Source organism: Rhincodon typus, chromosome 8 (genome assembly GCF_021869965.1).
Source record: "Rhincodon typus isolate 14 chromosome 8, sRhiTyp1.1, whole genome shotgun sequence".
NCBI classification, from domain to species: domain Eukaryota; kingdom Metazoa; phylum Chordata; class Chondrichthyes; order Orectolobiformes; family Rhincodontidae; genus Rhincodon; species Rhincodon typus.
The window spans coordinates 21,328,472-21,354,074 of NC_063339.1; the positions used below are offsets into that span (position 1 = coordinate 21,328,472).

Below are 25,603 nucleotides of genomic sequence, written 5' to 3' on the forward strand. Positions count from 1 at the left end.
GCTGTGTTTTGGCATCTTTTTTAGCTCAGAATTTGCTCTGCTTGCATTTTCTCTCTGCTTGTAATGCATCTTCATGACACAGACAGCACCAGTTCAAGGAGATGGTTCATCACTCTTTTTTTATGGGCACTTGGATATGGGAAGTAAATAATGGTCTTGCCTGTGATAGCCACATCTTGTGAAGGAATGCATTTTAGAAACAGTGTTAGATTTCTGACTCCATATTCAGCCAGGACCACCCTATTCGTTGGATAAATGGTTTATAATACTTGAATAGGAGGCGTCCTAACCTTTAGTGACGGTCTATCTTTTCAGTTGCATTAGTCTGCCAGGCTGTCTTGTTAATCATCAACAGTGCCCTGGCTTCAGATCATTATAGTGAAATAACTCTCTTTTTTTCCTGATACTTTGAAGTGTAGTGCGTGAAACTTGAGATTCAGAATGTTTATACATCATTACAAATCTCCTGTTAAGATGCTTATAGCATCGTTGGTACAGTAGCTCATTTAATGAGGAAAGCATATTATACCAGATAGAATTTATCTGTTGCATTATCTTCCTCAAGTGTAGGTGTGCATCCCTTTAATTAAATACTTGGCATGTTTGTACAAAGGTTAATTAAAATGCTCAAGTTATGGTGTGCTCAGTTGTTGAAGAACTTCCCTGTATATATCAAATAAGTGTCTTTTGTTCCTTTATGCTGCTTTTTAAGTACAACACAAATATTTCCATTAAGTGGAGAGCAGTGTGTGAAGTGTGATGGTTAGGAAGTGTTTTATAATATTCAAGATACATATTAATAAATTGCCTATGGTAATACTCAGTGCGATTCAGAGATAATGCTGCGCCAAAAGTTTGTAGGTGTAAACCTGTCATGATCAGATTCTGGATGCATTTGACAGATGAGGTCTGGAAAACCCACACTAGTGCAAACTGACAGACATTTATTAACTAATTACTCTAGTGACAGAAACCTTCTTTAGCAGGACTCCATAGGACCTTGCATCACAGTTTCATGTGATGTGACAGCATCTGAAATCACTGATGCTGCACTCTAACTGTCAGTCATTAACCCTTAATGCTACAGTTAGCATTGATGGCCATCAATACTAAAGCAAACAAGAGTTTTCTTTCTGGTGGAGATTAGATGAACCGCACTGTGACATAAATATATTTATGGGAACGATCGTTATTCAGATGGGGAGACTGGCCGTGCGTGAGGGGTGCTAAAGAAAATGCCATGGCTGGCATTTTGCTGTGAGGAGCAATATACATGTCACGTACAGTTGCTCAGAGATTTTTATGAGCACGACTGCAAAGATTTCCCTTTTTTTTCTATCGTGGCACCCTTTACAGAGGCTCTGTGATTTCTGTGAGCAAGCCACGCAGCAGGGACGATATTTAACCAATCAGATTGAAGAATCCTCAAGGTCAAACAAACTGGAAAAATAGGAAGTTTTATTTTAGAAAAATAAGCAAATATAAGTTACATTTGTACAGGAAGTAAAAAATATTAAGAGAAATGCCTGGGATTACATGAGTGACATAAAAGAGAAAAGTAGAACATTTAAACAAACTTAATTCTCAATTTTTAAATAAAAAGTTTGCAACATCATTTTCTTAGGGAACGTATCACATATAAAATTTTGTTTTCAGGGACAACCACCAAAAGTTCATATCATTATAATGATCTCAGTATAAACTCACAAAGCAAAAACTTCAACAGTACATGCCATGCAGGATTCACTGACACTGCAATATCACTGTCAGCACTATTTGGATATAGCATCATTATCCAAATTCTGGCTAGTCCGAAACCAGCCATTTTTGTCTCATGCGATTTGGGTACTAGAATAGAGTACATACAGGGTTGAAGAGGCCAATCTTGGCTTTGACCCCTGAGGACAGACTCAGCTAAAGGTGCACACAGACACAGGGTCTGTGTCCATTGAAGCATTTTAGGATCTGCCTCCCCAACCCTCCATATTTTCCAGAAACAAAGCTGCCTGTTCTACTGGGTAAACTTAGTCCAGGGGAAATATGAAATATGGACCTGTCTTGGTTCCGAATGTGTCGGATATTGGACATGCAACATCTACTGTTTTTTAAATTCTGATTTTGTAGATGCAATAAGTTACTGTTGGTCCTACTTTGTAATAACATGGAGCACTGACAGCTTTGCCATAATTATTATTGAGTATCACATCATTGCTTATAGTCGATCAGCTATGTTGCACAGGCATGTTGCCTGCATATCTAACACAAGATGTCCGAAACAAGATGGCTACTCTGAGCGTTGTCATGGTAAGCAGTTGTTGGGACGGCAGATGAACCACTTTGAGGTCATCATCAAAACCTCCTTCGAATGTACTATCCTCATTGACTCATGGGAATCTGTAGCCCAAGACTGCCCGAACTGGAGAAGAAGCATCCAGCAAAGTGACAGCCATTTTGAATGTCTCCAACAGACCAGATGGAGACCCAACACAGCCAGCAGAAGGAGCTTGAAAAAACCTTAGCACCGTACCCAGATGCTTCAGATGCCCCACCTATGGATCTAGCATTGGACTATTTATTTACCTCAGGACGCACAAGACTGGAATGGAAGAAAGTCATCCTCAATCTCAAGGGACTGTCTAAGATGATGAAGCAAAATGCAAACCATAGGAATGCTGTAAGAAACATAATTGTATCCACCTTTATATATATCTAGAATCAATATTGATTTGCTTATGCCCACTCAAAAATTGAGCAAGACTTATCGCTGAGCAGCAAACTTAAAATCCATTGTCTTTAATAAGTGATGGTGAAGAGCTGCATATAAGTATTCTTTAGCTTAATAGGAAGGCTTGAGTTTGAGCTCTAACACTATCCAGAAAACTGCAGTAATCTCATTGCTGGCCCTGTATGAAAGCTTGTAAATTGCAATAGGGCGTTGATTTTCTAAATGATCTCTTTGTTTCATTCATTGAACACCTTTGAACTTCAAAGCTCATCCTTTTGTATCAACAGAGTGGCTCTAAATTCAGCCAGGAAACCTCCTTATGGTGCTCAAGGTCAAGGCTAAATAAAATGGAGCAAGTTGAACTCAGCACAATACTACACTGATTACAAAGTAAACATAGTGTTCCACTGTGCAACATCCTCTATCCATCTGTGCTGGATCACATGAACCAAGCATGGTTTAATAATTTGCATGGACGACATGAGACAATTTCTGAGTTCCCATTTATCTTAATCAATTTAATCTTCATTGATTCAGGTGATTAATGGTGGTTGGTTAAAATTGTATTGGAAGTTATATATTACAAGTTAGGGTTTGTGTGAAATCATGTTCCCATGAGTGATGAGTTTTGCAAAAAAAAACTTAAGTTTGTTCTAACATAAAATAAGAACCAGTTAAATTCAATTATTTGCAGAGAATACTCATCTATTGCTATCCCCACTAATTTGTCATGGATATTTTTGTGTGTTTTCCTAATGTAGAATGAAATGAAATGTATTATGATTTGAAGAGATTAAATGATCCATTCATTGGCACCAAGAGGAAATATATCATATAGTACATGATAAGAGCTTTGAATAAATACTGTGGGTTCCAATTAAAGGATGGATGAAGGCTTCTTTGGTGATATGGTACAAATTTAACAGAGTGATATATTCCCAGAAACATCAACAGCCACATCTTGTTCATACAATATTGCTGCTTTCAGTTCCATTCATGGCTCCGTTTTCAGAATTGCGAATTGAAACATTCTTCTAATAATAAGCTTTGCTGTTAAATCATAGTCATCTCTAGTTAAAAAAAATTTAAAACATCATTGCTGTCTTGGGAGAATAAAGACCTGAAAGAGACCTTGCATTGTATTCATTAAAACTGACATTTATATGTGCAGCATGCTAGTGGCATTGCCATGAATATAGATGAATGGTCTCAATAAAAAGAAAGAACTTGGGACAGAATTTTACATTCCCCACTGGTGAATTTGTAGGTACGGTTCATCAGATGGCCTTCCAACTGGTCTCCCACCTTGCCTGACCTCTCCATAATTTTACAGTCAGACGGACAATGCACACATTTGTCTCAATTAGTACACTTAAGTGACCGATTAAGTGTCTAATTAGTAACTATAACTATTTAAAGTACGTTTCCTGACCACCCTCAATCTTCAAGCTGGTGAAAGAAATTCAGGGGTGGGGATAGTCTAGAAAGTGACCCTGCTCAGCTATTAACGCAGGAAAGAGGCATGTCTTCACTAACAAACACCTTTCAAAATCAGGTCAGTGTTTTGCTCACCACTAACATTTTCAGTGGTGAGAGGGGAAACCCGATCATCCTAAAAGTCCTGGCCTTGAATTTTTCTACAGTTTCTCACAGCCACACACTTTGGATCTGCAGCTATTGTTGAGAAATCTGGCAGTGAAATATGTACAGCCCACAAAAAGGAGATAAATTACCAGAGAATCTGTTTTCCTGATGTTCATCGATGGATAAAGGTTAGCCTAGGCACCAGAACAATTCCCTTGTTCTTTGCTCAGTGAAATGGGATATTTTATTTTTAACTGAGAGAACAGCTAAGAGCCATGCCAGATTACACACCCTCAAAGGTGCACTGTTCCCTCAGCAGTGAAGTGATACCCAGTAAGATTGCAAAAAGGTATTCTGGTATCCACTTTGTGATTGGTGATAGCGTGAAGAAGGACTTTCAGACAGACCCATCAGCAAGCAAAACCTGAGGATTTTGGCAATTCTTAATGTATGAAAAAGACAAGATTTTGAGGCAGTCCAGAGAAGTTTCGCTAGGCCAATACCAGGTATGGAGGGACAGCCTTATGAGGATGATTCAGTAGGTGGGCCAATACTCACTGGAATCTCAAAGAATGAGAGATGACATTGTTGAAACAAAAAAGATTCTTGGGGGGCTTGACGGTATAGATGTAGAAAAGATTGTTACCTGTTATGGGAGAGTCAAAAACAAGAGGGCCATATTCTCAGAAAAGAGGTCGCACATTTATAACAGAAATGAGGAAGAATTTCTTCTCTCAGAATCTATGGAATTCTTTACCTCAGAAGGCTGTAGAGGTTGGGTCATTAAGTATATTCAAGACTGAGACTGACATTTTTAATCATTAAGGGAATCAAGGTTTATGGAGAAAAGGCAGGAAAGCAGAGTTAGGATTTTCAAATCAGCCATGATCACATTGAATGGTAGAGAAAATTCAATTGCCTGAATGGCATACTTCTGTTCCTATATCTTATGGTCTTTGAATGCACTTAAATCTCTGTATTGGTCTTATCTAAATGTTCAATAGTTAGAGCTTATCTCATCTGTATTCACACTGTCAAGAATTTGAACTAAAACTTAAACCAAATGGAATATATATAGGCTACCTGGAAACATATAAAGCAACACAGAGGACTAACTGGCCTTTCCTCTATGAGGCCAGATTGTTTTCGATAATGTGCTTTAATAATGAACTCTGTAGTACACAATGTTTAATGCATGAAGTAACTAGTTACATCTGTTCATGTAGATAGTTGGCCAGACTATAAAATAAAGTCCAAGAAATGAGGGGGGCGGTAGGGGAACTGGCTTGACTTGTATCTCTTTTGCTGTGCTAATTTTCCAAGGAATGTTGGCTCAGAAAACACATTTATTTTATTTGAGTCAAAACTCTATGGAAACTTCTCTGAGATGGCTGCAGAATGCAAACCAGAGCCATTGATACAATCTTACCCAGAACATAGTGCAGTAATGAGATACAGTGCCCAGCCATGACCTGATTATTGTTGGAAAATATAAAGCCACACCCTTTTTTTTGCAGACTAGCAATACCATGAATGTAAAACAGGAGTAAGCTATTCAGGCCTTGACCTATCCAATTGAATTATAGCTGATTTCTATCACCCTCTCAGTTGCCCACCTTGTGCATTATTATCAGCATAGACCTGAAGGACCAAATGGCCTCCTTCTGAATTGTAAATGTTCTGTGATCACTTATTGCCTTTCTCACACGTGAAAGCTATCAATTTGAGTCCTTAACATTTAAATTGAATCAGTGCCCACAACTTTTCAAAGGAGCTAGCTCCAGATTTCAACTCCCTGTATATAAACTCCTAATTTTAAGATTATGTCCCCTTAATATGGAGTCCTGCACCAGAGTAAATAGTTTCTCTGCATCTATTCTATTGAATCCTTTTATCATTTTGAACATCTCAAGTAGATCATTCCTCAACCTTCCATGCTCAAGGGAAGGCACTTTGAGTTTATGTATCCTATCATCACAATTTAACACTCCACTGAGAAGCCCTGAATCTTTGAAGAATATGATATAATGGAAAGTACGAAAGAACTTGCATTTATATACTGCCTTTCAGTACCTGAGGACATGCCAAGCACTAAACAGATGATCAAATACTTTTTGAAAAATAGTCACTGTTGCAGAGACTGAAAAATTCTACAAAATCTCACAAACAGCAAAGAAATAAGTGACCATTTCAATAGTTGTATTGATATTGTCTACAATAAACATAGATATAGGCATGGACACCAGGAGAAATCCCCCACTCCTATATTTTAAGTTGACAGAGTACCTTGTGTCAACAGAAATTCACACTGTACTCCATTGGAATGAAGCTAAATTTTGTGTTCAAGCCCTAGAATGGGAATTAAGATGACAATCGTATAATTTGGAAGTGAGTGGGCCCACCGAGCCAAGAATAGCTGTCTTTCTTTAAAATTGGAATCTCTTAATCAAAATTGTAACATCATTAATAGCACACTTCACAGCCATGTGTTACTGTGGTTTTGCTGGTGGATCATAACTGTTTGGGAAAATGGGCTTCTATCTTTAATGTTAGTCCCTATTGAAGTTCGAGATGAAATACTATTTTGACACCTTATTTCAATCTGATTATAGACAGTGAAAGCTGAGTTTTCCTGTTACCTTACTTAGGTGGAAAAAGTAGTAAAACAGGAAAGCGATGTCTTCTGCTACCTTCCTGTCTTGAACTGAATTTTCTCCTCTTGGCTTTCACTGGAACAATTGCCAGCTTCTCCTCCCCATGCCCTCCACATGGCAGGAATGGCTACTTTAGCAACATGGAACAAGTGAATCTTTTAAAGTTTATTTCTTGTCGCTTCTCTCTCCCACCATCCCTGCTACAAAATTCCTCGGCTCCATTCTGCAGTTGTCTGGAATTGCACAGTGAAAATCAGAAGTTCGCTGTGCAGAAAATTTGAGTTCAGACTTTGGTTGCCAAATCCTGGAGGTGTCATCACATGACTGCCTGTGTCTCAGCCCCAGACGTGTGTCATCAATTTTCCAACATGTCCATGTACTGTCCTATGACAATCTGAACTTGAACACACTATTTGTTACTTGATTGGATAATTCTTCACTGTCAGTCACAAAGCCTGCTTTTCTATATTGATATTTTTATAACTAGAAAACAAAGCTGCTCAAAGAAAGTAAAAAAATCAAGACAATATTTTCTTCGCCACTCTGATTTTTCTTCTGAGTAGTTTGCAACAGTGTTCTCGAGATTAGTGTTCAATTCCAAGACAGTCTTGGAGCATTGACAGACCTAACAGGGAGCCACTTTTAATTGTTCTGAAGGAACGTTGGACCATATCCAGGGCACTGCCTTCAAGTGAGGCAGTGCTTCCTTAGCTTCATCCTCGCTGCCTTATTCCTTAGTGAAGACCAAAAAGCCATCTTTAATATTTAAACAAAAGTAAAGAAAGTGTTGCATGGTGAGACTTAACAAAAAATGCAAATTAGTGTCCATTCCTTACAGATTTGCCAAAATCGCATACTGTATCCCTATGGCTTTTGAACTGATCATGTAATCACGTTTAAGTTGCATTTTTTAAACATCTTGAGTAGTAAGTACATTTTTGTACTGGCACAAATATGGCACAGTTGTTGTGCCATAAATCTGCCTCAGTTTGTTTTCTAAAAATCCCAACGAGCCACTGTATCACACATATCAGTGTGACTTGTTGGGGTAGAGTTTAATAGTTATTGGCGTGGTAGGATATTGAATGGGCAGCGATTTCTGTGAGCCTGCGCAAATTTCCCAGGGCTTGAAGAAGTTAGCCATAAATCAGTGCAGGCTTCTACAAACATCCAAGGAAATCTGAACAAGCGTGAACAAATAAACTGCTTGTACAAATTTCCTGTCACATTGTCAGTTCCTTCATAAGTGGTTTTTCTTTGTATGTGAGCACAGGCACTTCAACTACACACAGACACAAACACACACATCTGGCAGTTCAACAGATGATCCACTTGTGAAGGAAACAGGTTAAATCACAGGTAAGTCCCATTCTGCCCTTGCAATCTCCGTACATAAAATGGCTCAACAGGTATACAGCGATGTGTCTGACATTCATCTTCTTCCACATCCTTAGTCTAGGTGTGCGGAAGCCAAAAGCAGCGTGCCACCTGTAATAATTCCTTCTGCATCATTATAACTTTCAATAGAAAATGATTAGCTTGCTCATTGGCGGATGAATTATGTATTGCATATCCACTAATAGACATCATTAAATAAACAGGCCAAGAACATCCCATGACATTCTGCTGATTTTCCCTGTGTAACTAAGGACTGACTGAAAGCCCTGAACAAACAGCACAAAATCAGCATTTTGAACTGATTATGTAATTTCTATGGGGGGGGGGAAGGGGTTATGCCAACTTTCCACTGGACAACCAGCAGAAATGGTCAGCCTGTGAAATCCGCAAAATAGAAAGGAACAGAACCTGTGGCAAGATTGGGCAACCACCTGTGATGCCTGAGTTACATGTGGAGTGAGAAGCAATTTTGCTATGGTGATTGTTGCCTTTTTATTCTCTGTTCTGCTATTCCAAAGCATATTAATATTTTCTCAAATCTCCTTTGATAAAACAGAATATACTGATTTTTTTTTTGGAATTCCAGTTTTATTGTTCAGCTGTTCTAAAATAACAGTAAAGTGACTCCACTGTGAGATCAATATCTCAGTGAGTTCATACACAGCCACTTGGATTTAGTGGCTCAAGTAGACATTTTTGTGACCTTGGGAAGGATGTTGAAAGGATCATCATTTCCTCAGTATTACTATTCCACTGTTCCAGACGTTCTCTCACTGGGTGACCTTTCACTAGACTTTCATTACACTCACTGATGAACACAACCTTTTTGTTCAAACCTAATATTTTTACAGCTTGTCGCAGATGACCAGGATGAAGCCAGCTGAAGTGGTGATGTGAATTTCTTTCCACATTTAATTTGCTATGGACTGAGTTATTTTTCTTAAATATATAACAAGTAACTTGGATGAACACCATCCTATTGGTATAAATTAAATGTTCTAAGACTTTTAAACTATTATTCCATGTGTACATTGCTACAAACAACGGAATCATATGAGTATCATTTATTGGATATAATAACATAAATGTCCAATTGTATTATTTCAGTGAGAGCTTTGGCCTTGCTGTTTCAAATTCATATTGAGTAATCGTTATAATTAAAACTTTCCTGTGCATCATATCTGTCATCTACACTTTGTTGATTTTCTTCCACTTCGCTGGTTAGGGATCTGTACATTTCACCTTTCTAATCGATTACTTTGCCCTTTTGTTATAGGCCAATGATATTACATAAAACATTTCTTCCTCATTGCAAGGCTCTCTGTAATAACTTTACAAATATCTTCACATTCCAACGTGAAACATGACAGCTAAGCATGGAACATATTGTGTGCATAAAATTCAAAACCTAAGCAATGTTAAGATAAAATTCAGACTTAGCTATAACCTGGGGCTACTGACACAGTCAAATCTCTGTGATACAATCCAGCAAATCTTTCACTGCCACTGCAAATCCTAAACATGCGACCATATTATATGTCTATGAAAGAAAAAAGTGAAAAAGTGATATATTTTTCATACAGACCTTTGTTAGAACAACAAATTCTTGACCAAAAGCTGCAATAAAATACATAAACATTATGAAAAAGAAGTAATTAAATATTTATTAAAATGCTTACCATGCTAGGCAAAGAATTTGGAAATGGGATTATTTGAATGCCACTTAGAAAGAGTTGCACAGGCACAATGGCCCAAATGGTGGCCTCCTGTGCTGTACATACTATGTTGAAAAGTATTACAAATTTGAAGAGCCAATGTACACACAATGGAACTTGTTCATATTTATATACAACCAGTAGCATTCCTTATATGTGCAAGAGCAAAGGTCAAAGCCATTTGGACAAGTGTCTAGCCATATGCATTTCAGGGGACACTTAAAGGGAAGGCAATGGCCTAGTGGCATTATCACTGGACTGTTAATCCAGAGACCCACATAACATTCTGGGGACCTGGGTTTGAATCCTGCTATGGCAGATGGTGGAATTTGAATTCACTAAATATCTGGAATTAAGAATCTAATGATGACTGTAAATCCATTGTTGATTGTTGGGGAAAAACCCATCTGGTTCACTAATGTCCTTTAGGGAAGAAAACAGCTATCCTTACCTGGTCTGGCCTACATGTTGACTCCAGACCCACAGCAAGGTGGTTGGCTCTTAACTGCCCTCTGGGCAATTAGGGATTGGCAATAAATGCTGCCTAGCCAGCAACGCCCTCATCTCATAAAGGAATGGGCAGACTGAAAATGGACACATTTAGTGTAATGTAAGAGGTGGGGATGGAACAGAATTTTCTCTTATTTCTAATTCAATAGCAGGGATATTGTGAAAGGGGGAATGAAAATAGCAGAAATCTAGAGACAGGTACAGGTTAAGGAAAGTCAGAAAGGAAAGAATGACGAAGTTTAGAAAGATATACGCAAGGAAGGGATGGGTTGAAAGAAAAAAAGGAAGAATTGTGGAGAGAAAGGCATACTTTCAGAGAAAGAAGGAGATTTTTTAAAGACGTACAATTAAAAGCAATATAGAGAGAAAACATGCGAAGTGCAGGCAGAATACAGATTGGAACAGGCCTAATTTTCATCTTCCCATCTGTGCATATATCAGATTTATGTGACACAAAGCAAACAAGACAGAAAATACCAAACAGATAATTAAGGAAGAGACCTTGAGAAGGAAAGAGAAACAGCAAGTTTGTGGAGAGAATACGTGAATATTTTGCAATATGCAAAAGGAAGAGCTAAACAGAGTGAACCAGTGAATAGAGGCACGATGACAGAACAAAATGTTATAATAGATGGTGAGAGATAAATTGTTGAGGGGGCTCTACCCTCTTCGAGGAGATGGAGATGTTTCACCTTGTTGCACAGAGGGCAACTCCGGACTTGAATGGAGTAAGTCCTCTAGAGTGTACTGTGTGCCTGAATAAAACAGCATACCTCCTGACTAACTGTGACCAATGCGTTGTAGATCACCACTTCTTTTTTCAATATTCACATAGTAATGCTTTTAATTAGAGGTATGCTGTAAGAAAGTTCATCTGCTGTGAATGATTCAAATGCTGTAAGGCAAATTAAACTTTAAATATTGGAAACAGAATTATAATGAAAAAGTAATTGTATCAATTTTTTTTCCGTTGAGGTTATTGCTAATTCATGTACTACCATAGTAGTCACAGAGTAAAAACAGCTGTTTGATAAATGAGTATTTAAGACATTGAAATTATGCCCTGTGAATATTAACTTACGAATTTTAACACGTTCACAAAAATCCCTTTGTTCACTATTTCAAAAGAGAGGTTAGTCAATTTTAAACTGATTTAAGCCCCAGACAAAGAAATTTTATACAAATGTCTTATGTTTGCATGTTTAAATTTGCACAGTGTAATTGCAAGGTTTGAATCTTGCCAATTTGCTATAATATCAGACCAATCTAAGTCAGAAATTGCTTCATCCTTGACTTTGGCAACGGTATATAAAAGGACAGGAATTTGCTGTCTCCTAGACAGATATTGTAATCATGAAATACACACTGATTGTACCGTAAACAACAGCTTCAACCGCTGTTTTGAAATTCATGCAGCTTTAGTGACATTTAGAAAAGTAGCAGCTGGACCGACATCCAGACTAGAAATATAAAAGGAAATGTGAAACCTGAGTACAAAATGAACAACATACATAGAATGAGCAATATAAACAATACAATTAAAATGAAACAGACAGCAATCCATTCCATTTAGATTCAAGCTCCAAACTAAATTGTGTTTCAGAGTTAAATGGTTGACCTGAGAAAACATCTGACAGTGTCGATTCTGAAAGTTACAAATTGCTCAGACATTTGTTCTTGTGAAAATAGGCTATAGAATACCTGATTATTATGTTATTGAGGTGTAGAAGCTTAACCTGTTGGTGTTAAAATATATTATTCATCACACAATAAAGACATGGCTGCATTCAGCAGATATCAAAATGTAGCACTTTGCAGCTCTTAAAATTTTGCAATTTATGTATTGTTCTAAATGTCATTGCATTTAAGTGCATCCTGCTCCTCCAACAGTCATCGTCTTCTACTGCCATGTGCCCACAGCAACCTTAAATTCTTCAACTCCCCCACCGTGCTTTCAAAAACTATCTAAAAGCTCTCACTTGAGTGTGCTTTTAATGACTACTCAGTTCCTGTCACTCCATCCATTCTCTACTCTTGTTTGCTTCCCCCTCCACCTTGTATTTTATTCCAAGATGGATATCTTTGCATCTGAAATGAAAATTGTTGATGTTCAGCTGAAGTGACAGTGGCAGAAGATTTTTAACCTAATTAGTGCTTGCTTTGATACAATTTTCATTTAACTTCCGACAGTGTTAAAAGTGAAGTTTCAGGTTTCTCATCAGAAACTGTTTCAGTATGATGTAGTGTGAGGGTAACAGATCAAGGTTAGCTCATGACATTTTCTTTAACATTATGCATATTACTGACCTAGACTTTGAGGCAAAGGTACAATGATACAAAACATGGGAGTAATGTAAACTACGCAAAAATAGCATAGAAGTTCAAAAGCCCATAGACAGGTTGGTAGAATGGGCAGTATTGTGGCAAATGAAATTAATTCGGTGAAAGTTAAATATCAAAATATAATAAGAGGTACAATTCTAAAATGAACATAAGAATAGAGGGTGTGAATGTGAATAAATCACTGAAGGTGTTAGGATGGGTTCTGAACATAGTGCATAAAGCATACAGCCTCCTGCGCTTAATCAACAGGGAATGGAGTGCAAAGTTATGTTAAGCTTGCTTCGAGTACTGGTCAGATTCAACTGACCTACTGTGTCCAAGTCTGGGTTCCAAAATTTAGGAAAGAGAGAGTGTGCAGAAAGATTTCAGGGAACTGGTTCTGTTTATGAGGAACTTTAAATAAGTGGAAATATTAGGAGATTTTGGGTCTCCTCTGCTTGGAAGAGGTTGAAAGGAGATTTGATAAAGGTTCCAAAATCATGAGGGACCTGAACAGAGCAGATGGACTGAAATTGTTCCCTTTGATGGAAGTATGGGAAACCAGCTTACATGTCCATTATAAAAGGAGTAATGGCGAAATGGGGAAAAATGGAGGGACAATTAATGGGGGTGGTATGGTGGCTCAGTGGTTGGCATTGCTGCCTCATAGCGCCAGGGACCTGGGTTCAATTTCACCCTTTGATGACTGTCTGTGTGGAGTTTGCACATTTTCCCTATGTCTGCATGGGTTTCCTCTGGGTGCTCTGGTTTCCTCCCACAGTCCAAAGATGTGCAGGTTAGGTGGATTGGCCATGCTAAATTGCCCATGGTGTTCAGGGATGTGTAGCTTAGGTGGGTTATATGGGAATGGGTCTGGGTGGGACACTCTGAGGGCTGGTGTGGACTGGAAGGGCCTGTTTCCACACTGTAGGGACTCTATGATCTATGATCTATAATTAAGACATTCAAAAGAGAATTAGATTATAAAGTGGAAAGGAGGAATTTGCAGAGCTACTGGGAAAGAGCAGGAGAGTGGCATTTAGTGAACTGCTCTTTCAAAGGATGAGCACGTACAGAGCAGGCTATGATTCTATTCATGGAGGTTTAAGAGAATCCAAAAGATTACTGTTGAAATTTTCATATATATGTTCCAGCAATGGCTGTTCTCAGATGCGATCCTGCTGCCTAACTACCTACCCTCTGCAGCTCAATTAAGATGAGCGCTCTCCTTGAACTGTGCAATTTCACCATTGCTCATACACACCCACACACTTTTGCTGAATGCTTATCCAAATTCATATCTCTCTATCCTACCCTCTAAATACACCAGCCATGGCTCAATGGTAGCATTCCCACCCGAGTCGGAAGGCTGTAGCTTCAAGTCCCACTCAAGAAACTTCTCGAAATCCAGATTAATATTCCAGTTTATTACAGAGGGAGTGCCACCCTGTTATGGTGGCATCTTTTGACTGAGATGTTAGACTGAAACCTCTTCTGCCCATTCCAGTGGACATAAATGTTCCCATTAATTTTAAGGTGAGGTGAGAAAGGTTTAAAAAAGACATGAGCAGCAACTTTTTCACACAGAAAGTGGTTCGTATGTGGAATGAACTTCCAGAGGAAGTGGTGGATGTGGGTACAGTTACAACATTTAAAAGACATTTGGATAAGTGTATGAATAAGAAATGTTTGGAAAGATATGGGCCAAGAGCAAACAGGTGGTACTAGTTTTCTTTGGGATTATGTTCAACATGGACTACTTGGACTGAAGGGTCTGTTTCCGTGCTGTATGACACTTATAAAAAAGGACATGATGTCTTGGCTAATATTTAGAGGAAGCTTATTTTGTCATTTTCATTGTTATTTATTGGACTTTGCAGTGTGCAAATCACCAGCTATCTTCTTATGTTACTACAGTCACTACACCTCAAGAATAACTTAATTGGTTGCAAAGCACTAGAAATCATAAAAGGTGCTATATGAATGTGATTTTGTTAATTCATTTAAATAGATGGTGCCAATAGCTGAGGGAGTTTGTAAGATTGGGAGGCAGCTCCTGCTGTATCGTGCTGCCTTTGTTCTCACTGTTCTCTGCTTCCTGAAGACTGATTGGGGCTCCTGGAACTGAAATGCAGACAGAAAAAAAAGGGACAAGTGTTAGCATTTAGTGACATGGGTAAGCAGAGACAGATGGTTAGTTTCTGAAAGCAGTAGCAACTTGTAGTGGTAACCCTGGCCCCGTTTGTAGCTCTCTTGCTCCCCCAAGTCAGAGAGTTGCAAGTTGAAGTCTCACTCCAGATCTTAAACAGAAAAGTCAGCACTGATATTATAGTACAGTACTGAGGGAGTGTCATGCTGATGGTGATGCCATCATTTGAATTAGGCATTAAAGCAAGATCCCATGGCACTATTTCAAACAGCTTGGGAATTTTCCCCAATGCCTTGGCCAATATTTATCCCTCCAATTAAAATAATTAAATCAGATTATTGGTGTGTTCCTGTTTGTGGGAGCTGGCTGTGTACAAATTAGCTCATACATTTCCTGCATTACAACAATGGAAACACTTCAGAAGTATTGTACTTCATTGGCTACAACACAATCTGTGATGGACTGATGTTTTGCAAGGTACTACAGAAACATTTTTTCACATCATGTATAGGTTTGACATTAAAGGAGGGAAAGATCGTTTAAAATCATTCAAGATGTCACCTTACCAGATGCCATGCTCTTATTATGCTATATGCCCATGATGCTTGTCAACTGATCTTCAGGTGGGTTCAGCTTCTGAAAGATGTGTGGTCCATCCCCAGGCACTGGCTATTCCTGTAAGGAAGGAGCATGTGAACGTCAGAGTATTGAGTGATTTTGAATACCTGCTTATCAGGGTGAAACAGTGGCTTGTGATAGATGGGCAAGTTGTGGGGAGACACAGCAAGGGCTAACAACAGATGCAAATGCAGAGTGACTGCAGAAAGATTCTGAGAAGATGATGTGAAATGAAGATGCTGTGGCGATTAATCAGCACTGGAGCACGAGCTCATTCAAGGCTGAATAGTAAACAATGGAGCTTATCTTTGGTGCTGGTGAAATTGTTATATTTCTAGGGGATATTGCAGCTATGTCCTTCGCTGAGCATTTAAAAAAAACTGAAAAGAACTGCAAATGCTGGAAATCAGAAACATAAACAGAAATTGCTGGAGAAATGCAGCAGGTCTGGCAGTATCTGTGGAGAGAAACAGAGTTAACATTTCAGGTCCAGTAACCCTTCTTCAGAACTGATAAAGGCTGACCTTTCCCCATTCCTTTGTCTGGTCAACTCTTGTTCTCTCTCAACAAAAACTGAAAGAACTGCAGATGCTGTAAATCAGAAACAAAAATAGAAATTGCTGGAAAAGCTCAGCAGATCTGGCAGCATCTGTGGAGAGAAATCAGAGTCAACATTTCAGGTTCTGAGTTAGGGTCACTCGACCTGAAAGGTTAACTCTGATTTCTCTCCACAGATGCTGCCAGACCTGCTGAGTTTTTTCCAGCAATTTCTGATTTTGTTTCTTGCTCTCTCTCTGGGCTCCATCTCCACCTATTCCTTACTTTTCTCACCCACCACCTCATCTTCACTATATATACCAACCTTTTCTTGACTACATTCAGTTCTGAGGACTGGAAACATTAACTCTGCTTTCTTTCCACGGGTGCTGTTGAGTTTCCACAGCGATTTCAGTTTTTGCTTCCTTCTCCGACCACATGCTTTACCATATCTGTTTACGCCTGTTACCCTAAATACCTTTCTACATACGGAGGTTGGCGTATCCATTAGTCTAACAGAAGTCACTCGAGATGACCCACGTACATATTATTGTATCAGAGATAGTATTGTAGATGGTTTGTGACAGAGCAAGCTTGTACACTATTAATAGTGACTTGAATTCCACCCCCACCCTTCTTATTCAGAATCCAAACATCCTTGACATTTCTACGAGAAAGAAACGGGTATTTCTTTTTTCAAATACGCTTTAATTTTCGTTTTGTTTTGCAACACGAATGCGCCTCTTCCATTGAGAAGCACCCATCCCGGGTGTTAACTCAGTCGATTTCATAGGTTCCCGGTAACACTGGCGCCGGGGAGGGAACTCACTAAGTGACAGTCCGCTGAACCCTCGGTCAGGCAGATGCCTGGTGGACGGACAACCTGGGGATTTTTTTTTTGGGGGGGGGATACTTTCTGCCCTGCTCAAACTTCCGCATTCACCCCATAAAATAAAAACGCATCGCCTCGCCACTTAGAACTGGGGCGCACATGATCTCGGAAACAGCGCTCTCACTCTCCGTCCCGATTCTCAAGTGGGGAAACTCGCCTAGCGCTTCTGGCAAATAAAATGCTGAACATTTTAGCATCGCCGGCAAAATCAAAATAGAAGACGAAAGCTATACCATCGGGCCGCAAAGCTGTGTGGCATTTAAAGGCATCAGATGCCACTTCACGGAAAAATGCACGTTAGCATTACCCACACCTTTACGTATTTTTTTTGGATAAGACTATCAATATGCATTGGTGAGATGTCCACCCGTTAAATTCCGCCCTGTCCCCTTTAAATGCAGTTTGTCCCTCTCACTCTCGGTGTTTGTTTTTGCTTCCTCCCCCCAACCAAGTGCTTTATTTTTTTCCTCTTCTTTCTCCGTGCGGTGTGTCAATGTATCTTTTTGTGTCTCTGGTTGGACGGTGAGATTCAAATCATTACGACAGCTGCAGTTTGTAGCGTGTCGCTTTCGCGCCAGCTCACTGCACGGTAACAAGCTGTACTCTCCCTAGCTTACAGTGCCACCTCGCTATAACCTGCTGCATCTGCTGCTGTAACCGCAGGCAAAGCAAGCAACTCGCCTCCAGCACTTGTCAACGGTGTGCACGGGTTAACCCTACCTGATCTGAAAAGGATTTAAATATGTATAAGTGTAATTGCATTGTATTTTAACTGGGCCACACTTGATGTTCCCCCCGCGTCTGTCGCGCACGCAGAAATGAACGGGGGCGAATTCAAAGCGGCTAATGTGCAGTTTGCCTTTCGTGCTGGGGTTGGGAGGGGGGGCATCTGTTCCAGTCACCGGGATACTAAGCCGAGGACGGCGGCTTGGTGAGTTTCTCATCGCGCCTTCGGAAGAGCTGTGGTTGCTCCCTTCCAAGCGGTTACAGTGATTTAAAAGTTGCAGCAAATCGTGCGATAAATTATATTTTAAAGAAAATGTAAACCGACTCTGCAGCTCCCAGGACTGGGTCTCTCCCCTATTGCTGGCAAAGGAATTTAAATACTCGAAGAATCGTTTCGTTTTAGACAAAAAAAAATCCAACGTAGGCAAAGACAATATTAATTTCGACAATCCCCCCCCCCCCGTCACCCGGTGTTTGCGGAATGGTCTAGTATTGGAAGGTTTGAAAGGACTGAGTCTACCCGCAGGATTTCCTAAAACTAAAAGGCTGGCGGAGGTGGTCTTGTTATTTATTTTTCTGGTCGCTTAAAAGTGCGAATCGCTTTTTCCGGGCCACTGACAATACAGGAAATTTTAGCTGGTCTAATCGAATAATTTGGAAAAAAAGAGACACAGCGAAATGGTTAGTTGGACCAGAAAGTAATTGTTTCTGCAAAAGCTTGTGAGTAACTAGCGTTAGAATCCGACACAGCAGCACCCCCCGAAAACCCTCTGTCGAATGATGATCAGTGTCTCATCAATCGTGTAATTCGGAATTAACTTTTTCTTAACCCACACACATCGCCACCGCTTAATACTTTCGTTTGCTGCCAGTTGAGATTTTAGCTGAGTGTTGTGGAAACCTTCCAAGTTTATATTTTTTTCAGAAACGTGTTTTTTTTTTCTTTAAATTGTACAGTAAAACTCAAATTTTTCTTTAAGTAGTTCCCATCGGCCATTTGAGCGTTGTTGATCTTGTTACATTTCCGAGGCGTGCTCAAGGTCAGGCAAAACCAGGGAAATGGGGCTGGAGGGGAGGGGTGGGGGGCTGCTGCTTTCAGCTCTTACCTCTTGGCGGAGGAAATTTGGGTGTGGGGAGGGGAGGTGAAAAAAGCAGCCACGGTGACTGCTTTATCGGCAGTTTGTCCAAGGAAGGAGTGGGCAGAGACGTGTTGTTGGGGGGCTCCTGCATTTCACCTCCTGCCAGGACAGAATTGGAGAGAGAGAGAGACAGAGATGGGAGGGTCTGAGAGAGAGATCGCTGTCAGCTGAATTCATTACTGTAAACATCTCCCAGGGGTTTTAAGAGGGAAAGGGAAGACTTACATTAGCAATAAACAGTCTGATCAGCCGCATCATTACTGGCGTATGACTGCGTGCAGCAGGAATTCAGTCTGGAGCGCAAGGAAGAGTGATAAAGTGTTTTTTTTACTCTGTCTTCCTTTCTTTACCTACCGTATAAATCCTCCCGTCTCTAGAAGAGAAACCACTGGCAGAAGCGACACCTGAGAGGCTCCGGTGCTTTTTGAGGGAGCGGAGAGAGAGAGAGACCAGAGCATGGTCACACTGCTGAAGCAAAACCCGCCGCTGGACTGAGCAGAGAACGCTGTTTCAGTGATGACAGAAACCGAAAGCAACACAAGTCAGCCCCCAGCAACTACTGGGACTGCTCTCCCCAGATTGTCTATCAAACCAGGAAAATTGTGAAAGAGAACGAAAAGCAGAGGATGAGCGAGTCACAGAATCGGACAACAACGTAAAGGTAGTTGGAATCTCTTCTAGTAAAAATCGTTTGAATTTTATACATTATTACAATTTGATTTTTTTTAAAAATTATCTGGTGCTTATATCCATCACTTAATATTAACCACCATCGCAGCTACTTAAATTTTAGTCAGTCTGAGGCTATTTTTATTCCCCTTCTGTCTTCTGAACTGGCTTTTTAATAGTCTTGTTTTATTAACTGGCATGGAGTAAGCTGAAGGCAGTTAATGGTATGCTGACAGCCCATAGATTTTTCCAGCAGAGGCAGCTCTAGGTTGAAAAATACAGTTCTGAGAGTACGTGAATCCAAATGAACTATTAATTTATTTCTCATGTGTTTTTTTATCTAACGGAATAGGATTCTAGATGTACAAGGCAAGCTGAGATGACACCCCTTTCTGACTTGGAGCAGCAGTGTGTGACGAAGAGACTCCAGATTTAATAAACCCACCGAAAGCTGCTAGCCTCTGTGTCTGCATTTATATGTGCGCTTTCAAATTGCCAATCTCCGGTGAAAGCAGAATGTGATGTGCTTTAATTCTCACCAAGTGTCCTGGTTTAGATGGAAGAATTTGCGGGTCTCGGCTGTAGTTTACAAATTGCTGCTTCCACTATTAAGTCATAAAACAAAAACGCACACAAGGATTATTCTCACCAGGCACATGTACTGTTTCTGCTCCCAAGTGTTTGGATGAAGCAAATACTGGCTGTACATTCACAGGAGCTGCCTCTGGCATTGTGGATTTTTTAACCGCCTGCTGTTTTACAATTAGAATTCCTTAATTGTTAAGAGTGATGGGAATGTCACAGACCAGAGTCTGTTTCGTGGACTGGATTACTTTTTTGCAGTTATGGATTATATTTCCGTTGGGACTGTGCACGCCAATAACTGAGGCGGATTTTTGTCCTTTGGAGTGTCGTTGCGATAAGAAATTTGTTTACTGTAATGACCGTGGCTTGACATCAGTGCCTGCTGGGATACCAGAGGGTGCCGCTATTCTCTACCTCCAAAACAACGTCATCAACAATGCTGGATTTCCTCTTGACTTGCGAAATGTGCTCTCTGTTCAAACGGTATACTTGTACGGCAATGAGTTGGATGAGTTCCCCGTAAACCTACCAAAAAACATGAAAGAGCTCCACTTACAGGAGAATAATATCCAGACTGTCTCCCGGGAAGCTATCAGCCAGTTGCAGAAACTCGAAAAGCTACATCTGGATGACAACTCCATCTCAACAGTTGGCATTGAGGATGGCGCTTTCCGAGAAGCTACCAACCTCAAGTTGCTGTTCTTGTCCAGGAACCACCTGAGCAGTGTGCCTATTGGGCTCCCATTAGGGTTGGAAGAGCTCCGGCTGGATGAGAACCGGATCTCCATTGTGCCGGAGCTAGCCTTTCAGAATCTGACCCTTCTTCAGCGCTTGGTCTTGGATGGGAACCTCCTGACCGACAGCGGGATTTCTGAGGGAGCCCTGGAGCCGCTGGTCAAGTTAACCGAACTCTCGCTGGTGAGGAATTCTCTCACTGTGCCCCCACCAAACCTTCCAGGTGGCCACTTGGTGAAACTGAATTTGCAGGAGAACCAAATCAGTCAGATTCCGGTCACTGCCTTCACACAACTGAAACGGCTCGAGAAGCTGGATCTCTCCAGCAATCAGCTGCGGATGCTGGTGAGAGGAGTTTTTGATGGTATGACCAGTCTGAAACAGATTCTTTTGAGGAATAATCCCTGGTATTGCGACTGCAACATAAAATGGGTGACCAAATGGCTGCAGTCACTTTCGTTTTCTATAAACGTGCGTGGGCTGATGTGTCAGGGTCCAGAAAAGGTCAGAGGAATGGCTATAAGAGACCTGAACATAAACCTGGTATCCTGCCCAACTACCATACCCACTTCTCACATCACACCCATCCCTCCTGCTCCCTTGCCATCTGCTGTGGTGACTGTCATTCCTACCACCTACACTTCTGGTGCCAACACCTCCATTCTTTCCTTAGCACCGGAGTCAACTGCTCTTGTGCCTACCAGAGACAAAGAATTCACGGACCCTTTGCCTGTCGGCCAGTTGCAACTATCTGTGCAGTTCGTGAATGACACGTGCATTCAAATCAGTTGGCTGGCCATATTTGCAGTGACCAAGTACAGAATCACCTGGGTGAAACTGGGTCACAGTTTAGTCGGTGGCATTGTGCACGAAAGGATAGTCAGCGGAAATACGGAGCAACTGAGCTTGCTAAATTTGGAGCCGAAATCGACCTACAGGATTTGCATGGTCTTGCTGGATGCCTCAAATAACTTGCACCCAGAGGACGATACTGTTTGTTTAGAAGCCACCACAAAGTCGTCATCTTTTAATACGAACATGGCCTCAAGTCCTGAGCAGGCAGCCCAGCAGGACCTGAGCTCCCCTTTACTGTTGGCAGGGTTGATAGGGGGAGCTGTGATCATTGTACTGGTGGCTCTGCTTGGCGTTTTCTGCTGGCACATGCATAAAAAGGGCAAATACGATTCGCACTCGTGGAAGTACAATCGGGGGAGGAGGAAAGATGACTACTGCGAGGCTGGCACAAAAAAGGACAACACTATCCTCGAAATGACTGAGACCAGTTTTCACATAGTCTCATTAAACAATGAACAAATGCTCAAAGAGGATTTTAGACTGCAGTCAATATACCCTCCGAACGGAGCGATTAACTTTACAGACTGCCACACCAGAAGCAACAGCAGATACTGTACTGGTGGGGCACCAGATTTGGAGCAATGTCATACATGACCATGCAGTATAAACACCGTGCAGTTATAGGACTTTCTAGAATATATTTGTGAAATATTGTCCAGACAGATTGTGTCTGCCTACTGTGTAATTTATACAGTGTAAAAAAATGGCTATCTTTTTTATTATAAAAAATAAGTAGCAACAATTTTGTAATGCGGTCAAGTGATTTAAGAAAAAAGAGATTAAGTAAGCTGTATAGTTGTTGCTGTACAATCAAGGCCTATGTTCATAAAAGATTTTTTAAAAAGTATGACAGCATTTAATGATGTAGTTTCACAGTCGGGGTTTAAAACATCATGTGAACAGTTACACTGGCACCTAATTTAAATACTGACAAATACTGACAGTTGGTCTGATCTTCCCAGGCCACCCCTCCACCATGTTTCTCACTTTCCTGTCTTGAAAGTGGTCGTCCCACATTGTGGCATTGATTCCTCTTTCGTCAGTAACTTGTCCCTCAGCACGGCCAGATTGAGTTGTGAACCTAAATATGACTGCAGGCTTGCAGTCACGGAGGCAGTCCAGTCAAACCGAACATCCACCTACTTTTCAGCTGGGCGAGCATTGCATTGCATTGCGTTGTGTTGCAGTCGGGTGTGGAACCTATTAATTATTTTCTGTCGTCTTACTGCACACTCCCCCCCCCCCCCCCAACCCAATCAGTAGCACTTTGTGACCAGATTTAGCACCTTACTACTTAACTGTGACTAACCAACTCGGCTCAGCTAGCAGTTGGTCTTCACGACTGAAAACCACACCACACATTTAATGACCCATTTCAGAAGTTAAGTCTAATGCTTCAATCGCGTGTTCACTACTTTCAGTAGAACAGATGAGCAGTATAATTTGATTGGCTTTTCATAGAGTCTTCTTAACGTGCCAGTTAAGCTCAGATCTTTTTATTCAATGCTGTGATTAGATTTCCTCCTACAATTAGGTGAATTAAATTTATTCAATTCAAACTCTCCGATAGACAATACTTAATACATTTGAAAAGTATGATAGGTTCATAATAATGAGGTCAAATTAGATGTAGAATTTATCACAAGGTAGTATTATAGTTCTAACACATTTGTTGATTAACAGAAGACAAAATGAGGGATGTTCTCAAACAACAAAAACTACGTAATTCAAAGGGTGCATATTTATTATTGTTGACTTGGTAAAATTTCACTTGCTTTTGAGACAAAAAAGTTTTCAGAGCCATTTTAGTTAATGTGATTCTAGCCCAAAGCTACCAAGTCATGGTAACAGTGAAGCATTAGGATGGCTACTTACTCACCAATTCAGTCCTTATGAAGCTAATCATATAGGAAGACTAAATATGTAATAAAATGACATGAATTGATCAGCATTACATAGGGTCCTCACAGGTAATATGAAGCATTTACATGTCCATTCAAAAACCAGGTGTCATAGATTCAAGCTAAATGGTAGAAGGATTCGAGGGGATGTGAGGAAAAGCTTTTTTTATGTAGAGGGTGGTGGGTGTCTGGAATTTGCTGCCTGAGGTGGAGGCAGAGATCCTAAACTTGAAAAGTACCTGGATCTGCACCTTGAATGCTGTAAGTTGCAGGGCTATGAGCCACATGCAGGAAAATGGGATTAAAAAGGACATCCGGGTGTCTTTGAGTCGACATGGACAAGATGTGCTGAATGGCCTCCTACTGTGCTGTATCATTTCGATGGTTCTAAATGAAAGCCATTTGTTACATTTCATACTTGTTGCACAGATGAATGGGCTAGAGCTGGGGCATCCAATTATTTTTATAATCAGGTGTCCAATTAATTTTTGGAACAATTGTTAACTTTTTAGTTACTTTATGGTTTACAAAAAATGGTGTCATTTCTTAATTCAGTGTGCAGATGCCATCTTTAACAGGAGCGTATTGCTATCATACCAAACAATATCCATTCAGATTGGCCAGTTTTCAACTAAAGCTTTTCTATTCTATACTTGGGGTTTTTATTTCTCCCTTCCGTCTCTGTCTGTCTCCCTGTGCCTTCCATGCCACAAAAAGGATGGCCTGTTTTCTTATCCCCTGACCCCTGCCAGCTCAGCTGGGTTGGCAGCCTGAGGGGAGGGTATAAACTCCACCATGGCATGACTGAGATCAGGAACTCGCCATGCATAAGCACAAACTCAATCATGTACCATTTCCATGGTGTCACAACCAGACCTTTAACACTTAGTGTTATGTGCCACAATATCCTGTTTAGTTGACAGAAAGGACAGCTTGTTAACTGAAGAACTGTGACTCCATTTTAATAATAAGACCACTGCATTAACAGTGTTCTATATAATATCTGAATGATAACAGTATTCTGTCCAATTTCTGTCAATGGTCATAGGTAAATTATCTTGGGCATACTGATAATGAAAGCTGAAGCATTAGAAATTCACTTAAGTTTCTAATGGTTATACATTTAATTAATTTAATCTGATTAATCCACATAACATTGACCCCACTGCGATGTTCATTCCTTGTATCTTCCACTTAGAAACAGACAGTTCTGATATTGAGCCAGTTTTGAGAATAAGCAATACTGGTAAACAGGCATCGCACTAAGGTGAACAGAATAATAACAGAAGTCCAGAATCTTCTTTTTTAAATTAAGAAAATGCCTACAGGAAGAATGCTTAAAAATGTATTAAAATCAATTACTACTTTTGTAATACAGATGTCAGAACATGTTTGTGCAAATTACGGTGTCAAAGTATTTTGGTTTAACCTTTTCTTTATGTTCCAAATTTTCTGTAGTGCAAGGAACCAAAGTTCATTAGCTTGCACCCTTTTGGTGTATCATGTATGTGCCTTGAATTTAAATCATAATGTTCAGCCCTTGAAATCTCTTCATTCCTACCCCCACCTTATTATTTTGCAGAGAATGTATGAGTACATTAACGAAACAAAGCTTTTGTGAAAAAAATAAACAGCTATGAAAGTTGAATATTTCAAAAATAAAGTCATGTGGATCATCTTAATTTCAGGTAAAGATAACTCTGTGACTTTTATGTTTGTGCAGTCTTGGAAATCTTGTCTTTGGTTCTGAGTTGTTACGAAAGCAACAAGTACCCCTTTTGTGACATAACGACCACTTTTTACCATTTTAAAATCTTCTAGAAAATAGACTAAGATGATTTTTTTTAAAAATGAGAACAAATAGATTTTTGTAGTAATTTAAAGAAATA

The 25,603-nt window shown here is 40.1% G+C and overlaps 1 protein-coding gene and 1 long non-coding RNA gene across 3 annotated transcripts in view; one reads left to right on the forward strand and one right to left on the reverse strand.

Moving 5' to 3' along the window:
- The window catches only part of si:dkey-87k14.1 (leucine-rich repeat transmembrane protein FLRT2), a 55,040-nt gene extending 29,644 nt beyond the window's left edge, over positions 1–25,396 (forward strand). For both annotated transcript variants that reach the window (XM_020521731.2, XM_048599946.1), the window contains exons 2-3: positions 19,347–19,630; positions 19,991–25,396. In XM_020521731.2, coding sequence (XP_020377320.1) covers positions 20,428–22,407 — 1,980 coding nt within the window. In that variant the 5' untranslated portion in view covers positions 19,347–19,630; positions 19,991–20,427 and the 3' untranslated portion in view covers positions 22,408–25,396. The remainder of the gene's footprint in view (positions 1–19,346; positions 19,631–19,990) is intronic.
- Positions 14,533–19,438, reverse strand: LOC125483686. Its single transcript, XR_007262635.1, has 3 exons — positions 19,324–19,438; positions 15,624–15,732; positions 14,533–15,032 (listed from the first exon to the last, which is right to left on the reverse strand). It is a non-coding gene; the product is annotated as an uncharacterized LOC125483686 (long non-coding RNA).
- Positions 25,397–25,603: the final 207 nt, after the last annotated feature.